Raw genomic sequence first — 6,583 nt, forward strand, 5'->3', positions numbered from 1 at the left:
GGTCCAAAGGCCATAATTTTTCACATGAAAGAAAAATTCCTGACTGTGACTTTAAGGGGGCTGTCCAAATGAGCACGGAGTCCCTTTAAGAGCAGTATGCCAGCCCCAGTTGAACGAAAGACAAACAGTGTCCTGATGAGGCAAGATCGAAACAGAGGGTGTTGAGTCATACTATGTGTAATGAGGCTTATATTTTCACTGCAGAAAGAAGAAGCCGATCTGAAAGGGCAAATTCACACGCACAGCAACACACAACTGTACAACAAACTGCAGCGCAAACCAACGTTTATGAAACAAAGTTGATTCTTTATTTTACATTATCTGTACATAAACATTTCTTCCCTCAAATAAAAGTTTCTGAATACAATAGGATGAAAACAATATTAACACACTTATTCGTTTAAAATGATGTGTCAGAAAATCAACATTCACAAAATGTTGAAGAGCAATTAGAGTGAACATTTTACCAAAAGCTACGACTCAACTACAAGGCAGGCATGTTTCCTTTACACTCTTTTAGCACCTTCAAATAAACTTTTCTCAGTTGAAAACTACCATTTGTGCAGAATAAAAACTTTGAAATACTTTAAAATTACTGTCCAACTTAAAATGGGCTGAAGAAGTTAGTTTTCCATCATTTTTATACAGTGTTTTGTTCTCATGACTGACTTTCTACTAAATTTTTCACTATTATTTTATTTTTTTCCCACAATTTTTGCATTTGAACAATTATAATTTAGTGGTGAATGTAGAAAGTTAAAAAGAAATCATAGCAAAGCGAGGCCGATCACTGCACAGGAAGCTGGGGACAGACAGTCGGTTTCCTCTTCTCCCAGGAAGTGCTCCTCTGTCCGTCGTAAGCACTGGGAGAAAACCACAGAAGCAAATGAAAGAAGGGGGGCTTTCTTCTATGCTGCTGCTGCTGCCACTGGGGTCAGTGGGTTTGGACAAGAAGGTAGACAGGGGTGCAGACAGGGAAGCAGCAAGGAGCAAAAATACTTGGGACAAGTGGGGGGATTTGGATGGAAGAGGTGGAATGGTTGGAGGGGAAAAGTCTGGTTTGGAGCAGGGGCTAAGCTTGGCAGAGGGGAACAGGGTGGAGCACGGGCGGGCATCTTATTTGGACAGGGTCCTCTCAGCCAAGTGTTTCTGCTGGCTCTCAGCATGCCTGGAACAGAGAAAGAGAGCATATGGTTACTTGAAGAATAAGCCTGGTGATATCTAGATTTGTATTATTGTCAACAAATCCTAAGAAAAGACCAGAATCAGCATTGTATTAATCCCACTAACAAGTACTGTCTGTGTAGCTAAAGCCTACTGTAGCTTATTCCTTTGTTGCCCACAAACTATTAAAAAGACATGAGTGAGCTACACCGTTGTACTGGATGATTAAGTCATTCCTTCCCACTCAGACCTTCCCACTCTATGTGGGAAACAATTCCACTACAGCAGATGTCTATCTGGCAATGCTGTTACCAAGTTTAAGGAAATAATTCCATCTTTATCTACTTCAGTGCCGTTTGCCAACACAGTGGAAGGAGGCCACCTTAACTTTACTCCCACACAAGTCGATAATCTTGTTAGTACTACAGCCTTCCCGCATAATACACTTGATACCATTGCCCCTCTGAAAAAGAAGGTAGTGAAACAGAGGAGGCTAGCCCCGTGGTACAGCTCGCAGCTCCGCTCCCTAAAGCAGGCATCACGAAAAATGGAAAGGAGGTGGCGCTCCACTAAGTCAGAAGAGTTTTTCATAGCCTGGAAAGATAGTTTAATAACATATAAGAAAGCCCTTCATAGTGCCAGAACCGCATTTTATTCATCACTGATTGAGGAAAATAAGAACAACCCCAGGTTTCTTTTCAGCACTGTAGCCAGGCTGACAAAGAGCCACAGTGCTGTTGAGCTTAACATTCCCTTAGATCTCAGCAGCAATGACTTCATGAGCTTCTTTACAAATAAAATCACAACTATTAGAGAAAAAATTGGTCGGACCACTCCCACAGCTCTCGCAGATGTGCCATCTACTACAATGGCTTTAGAAACATCTGTAAGACCTCATTTATACTTGGACTACTTCTCCCCTATAGATCTCTCTGAGTTGACCTCAACAATTGCTTCATCTAAATCATCAACATGTCTCCTGGACCCCATCCCGACCAGGCTGCTCAAAGACGTCTTTCCCCTAATCAACACATCCATACTAGATCTGATTAACCTCTCTCTATTAACAGGTTATGTTCCACAGGGTTTTGAACTTGCAGTAATTAAACCTCTACTCAAAAAGCCTACTCTTGACCCAGGTGTCCTAGCTAATTAAAGACCAATATCCAATCTCCTGTTTATTTCTAAAATCCTTGAAAAAGCTGTTGCAAAGCAGTTATGTGACCACTTGCACAAGAATGATTTGTTTGAGGATTTTCAGTCAGGATTTAGAGTCCATCATAGTACAGAAACCGCATTGGTGAAAGTCACCAATGATCTTCTGCTAGCCTCGGACAAAGGACTTGTCTCCATACTTGTCCTCTTAGATCTCAGTGCTGCTTTTGACACCATTGATCACAGCATCTTACTGCAGAGACTTGAACATGTTATTGGGATTAAAGGAACTGCGCTAAGTTGGTTCAAATCTTATTTATCAGAAAGATTTCAGTTTGTTCATGTTAATGACGAATGTTCCACACAAACTGAAGTTAGTCACGGCGTTCCACAGGGCTCTGTGTTAGGTCCAATTTTCTTCACTTTATACATGCTCCCTTTAGGCAATATTATCAGGAAGCACAACATAAATTTCCATTGCTATGCAGATGATACTCAGTTATATTTATCTATGAAGCCAAATGAATCAGGTCAGCTGGTCAAACTTCAAGCATGTTTTAAAGACATAAAGGCCTGGATGACCTGCACCTTCTTACTTCTAAACTCTGACAAAAGTGAAGTTATTGTGCTTGGGCCTGAACACCTTAGAAATCTGCTGTCTAATCATATAGTTACTTTAGATGACATAGCTCTTGCCTCCAGTACTACTGTGAGGAACCTTGGAGTCATCTTTGATCAGAATATGTCCTTTAAATCACACATAAACCAAGTCTCTAGATCTGCCTTCTTTCACCTGTGCAATATTGCAAAAATCAGGAGCATCCTGTCTCAAAGTGATGCTGAAAAACTGGTCCATGCATTTGTTACTTCCAGGCTGGACTACTGTAACTCTTTACTATCAGGATGTCCCAATAATTCCCTAAAAAGCCTCCAGTTAATCCAAAATGCTGCAGTCAGAGTACTGACAGGAACTAGTAAGAGAGATCATATCTCTCCCATGTTAGCTTCTCTCCACTGGCTCCCTGTAAAATTCAGAATAGAATTTAAAATCCTTCTCCTAACATACAAAGCCCTTAATGACAAGGCTCCATCGTATCTTAAAGACCTCGTAGAGCCTTATCATCCTAACAGAGCACTTCACTCTCAGAGTGCAGGTTTACTTGTGGTTCCTAGAGTCCACAGAAGCAGAATGGGAGGCAGAGCCTTTAGCTATCAAGCTCCTCTCCTATGAAACCAACTCCCAGTCTCAGTTCGGGAGGCGGACACCCTCTCTACCTTAAGACTTTCCCTTTTGATAAAGCTTATAGTTAGGGTGGATCAGGTGACCCTGAGCCTTCCCTTAGTTATGCTGCTACAGGCCTAGGCTGCTGGGGGGCCCCATGATGCTCTGAGTTTCTCTCCCCTCCCCTCCCCTCTCCTCCCCTCTCCCCTCCTCTCCTCTAATCTAGACCTTACTTTGTAAAGTGTCCTGAGATTACTTTTGTTGTGATTTGGCGCTATACAAATAAAATTTGATTTGATTTGATTTGATGAATATAAAAAATTAAAATCCTTGTTCAGTGTCTTATCACCTGGTGAGGTCCTCGATGTCAACCAGCATGGCATCCTGCTCCATGTGTAGCTCGTCTCGGATCAGCAGCAACTGTACAAGCTCTTCGTTCAGACCTGCAGATAATATGAGGATTCTTATGAGAACGATCACTACTATCAAGCAGGAATATGCCCACTTTTACACAGCACAATGACCACAGTTGATCAATACACTTATTTTGTTACTATGGAAGATGAATCAACATGAAATTCTGGATGTGAAGGGCAAAAATCTCCCTCATGAATTCATAAAATGACCTCACAAAGCCAATAGCATTACGAGTATTGACAGTCACACCGCATCTCAGTGGCTGTGATTGTTTTCATCACATGCTTCAGCTATTGTTCCTTCAGCTCAGCCAGAAAGTCTAAAGCACTGACAAATGAGATCTGAAGGGAAAGTCTGTTTTGTAAGTAAAAAACTTGCTGATCAGTCTGGACTCATGGGGATTTTTGGAGCTGCTTTATGTAAGATGAGAGATTATTCATCACTGAGTACCAGGATCAATGATCTGTACAGTGCACTAACAGTAAATGCTCAGGGGAAGCTGTCAACTGTGCAGTTCTTTGAACTGACTAACATATATAAAGGTACTTTCACATCCACTGAAAATAGTAGGGGTCAGTATGCATGGACATGTTTTTCCCCATTTGCTTTCTTGCTCATAACTGCTACTGAGAGCAGAGGTCAGAGGCTGTGTATGTGCCACACTGTATGTGTTAATGTGTGGTCAACTCACTCTCGATCTGTGAGTGCAGGTCATTGACTATAACCTGGAGCTGTCCCAGTGTCATGTCTCTCAAGTCAGTGGGTTTCAGGCTTCTTTTCATTAGACACTCGTTGATGTGAGGCATGTGCGGAAGCTGCGGAAAAACACACACAGAGACCGTAAGACACAGAGACATGGCGCTTAGCCTGTAGGCAGGCTGAGACCTCATAATATGATTTAAAACAAGATTCTGCTAGAAAATAAACCAAATTTTTTCAGAAGTTCCTTTCTAGTTTTTCAGACATTTGTGCAAGAGGGACAGCTCAGGTCGGCTGTTTTGGGGACAAGGTCAGATTGAGATGGTTTGAACATGTGCAGAGGAGGGATAGTGGTAATATTGGTAGAAGGATGTTGGAGATGGAGCTGCCAGGCAAGAGGTCAAGAGGAAGGCCAAAGAGGAGATATATGGATGTGCTAAAAGAGGACATGAAGTTAATTGGTGTGAGAGTAGAGGATGCCGAGGATAGAGTTCGCTGTGACGAGCCCTAACGGGAACAGCCGAAAGAAGAAGAATAAGAATAAGTGCAATTCAATTAAAGACATTTGTCTCAAACTATTTAACACCACTACTACAACAAATAGATGCCGTCTACTAGTCTTAACTCATGAAACTATTATCATCTAAAATCCATGGACATCATTTCACTGCTTTATGTAGTGGGAGTGGTGGCGTTCAGAATAAAATAGATTGTATGGTCTAAACAGTCAATGGAGGAATTTAACCAGTATGATGATCAGTTTTATTTATTTATTTATATTCTGTTTTTAATGTTTAATGTAATTTTATTTGACCTTTATTTTACCAGGAAGTCCCATTGAGATCAAGATCTCTTTTTCAAAGGAAGTCTGGCCAAGGCCAATTTTACAACATATTAAAACTCAACACACAACACAATTTACAAAATAAAAAAAAACTCCATTCATAAGATAGAAACAATGGGCTCTACACTAAACAGCTAACCTACTGACTGAACAGAATAGTCAGCAGGTTATCTGGTAATAAATACAATTTCTAGTTGTCATCCTATTTTTGCTAGAACACAGCCACAGTGGCACGAGTTACCAGCAGTAACAAAAAAGCCAGCTGTTTTGTTTGACGGCTGCCTGAGTTTATATGATGAGTTGCTTTTTCACTGGCAGCTTTATTCTGTGATAAACAACTGCTTATCTTTGCCTTCTGTGGATAATGACCCTGATGAAACAAAAGGGAATATCAATTTTCCTTTGAGGAGAGTGTAAAGTTGGGGGATTTCAAGTAGGTTGACAGTGTTTTATTTAGATAAACAGCAGATGCACTCGGTGACTGTGTGACAGTCCAGCAGTGGCGCTGCTTCTTCTGAGAGCTGAGCGCTGTCCCCACCCCCCACGCTGCAGAACAGAACAAATCTGTTCATTCCACTTCATGTCTCATCTTACATCTGCAATATTAAAGCAGTTTTACAGAAATGTTTTATATTTATTTGCATTTTGCCATTTAGCACAACGCCCCACTAGTTAAAAACACCTGTTATGTAATCACACACAAGGGTGGAGTCACAAAAAAGGGTGAGCATTGCACATTATGTAAACACAGTAACGCAGCCTCTGTATAATAAGTGTGTGGGACGTTTTTAGAGTGTGTTTGTGCCAGTTATTTTATTAACCAGTACCTGAGCACACACACAGTATGGCTCCAAACAGTGCCTTCTATTTCCCAGTATTATCTTTAATATCCCTTCTGTAGTGGTTTCATTTTGCTTTGCATGTCTGTTGTTTTTAAAAATGAGCGGCACTTTCTCCAGTGTGGCTTTCTATGTCTTAGTGAGTACGTGTCCCACTGCCACCAGCAGCTGCTGCATGTTGTCAGGTGTGTGCTTTGTCAGACGTACATGGCCTGCATCTGCATTTTGTTTACCAGACACTCC

At 41.3% G+C, this 6,583-nt stretch overlaps 1 protein-coding gene across 9 annotated transcripts in view; it reads right to left on the reverse strand.

The window, feature by feature from the left end:
• Window positions 1-301: 301 nt before the first annotated feature.
• schip1 (schwannomin interacting protein 1) overlaps window positions 302-6,583 on the reverse strand; it is a 224,526-nt gene continuing 218,244 nt past the window's right edge. For 4 of the 9 annotated variants that reach the window (XM_020615616.1, XM_020615615.1, XM_020615617.1 and 1 more), the window contains 3 exons: window positions 4,650-4,773; window positions 3,891-3,984; window positions 302-1,168 (listed from right to left, as the gene is read on the reverse strand). In XM_020615616.1, coding sequence (XP_020471272.1) covers window positions 1,117-1,168; window positions 3,891-3,984; window positions 4,650-4,773 — 270 coding nt within the window. In that variant the 3' untranslated portion in view covers window positions 302-1,116. The remainder of the gene's footprint in view (window positions 1,169-3,890; window positions 3,985-4,649; window positions 4,774-6,583) is intronic. The other 5 variants (XM_020615618.1, XM_020615621.1, XM_020615619.1 and 2 more) reach the window with 3 other exon arrangements.

This window comes from Monopterus albus, unplaced genomic scaffold, assembly GCF_001952655.1.
Source record: "Monopterus albus unplaced genomic scaffold, M_albus_1.0 scaffold167.1, whole genome shotgun sequence".
NCBI classification, from domain to species: Eukaryota; Metazoa; Chordata; class Actinopteri; order Synbranchiformes; family Synbranchidae; genus Monopterus; species Monopterus albus.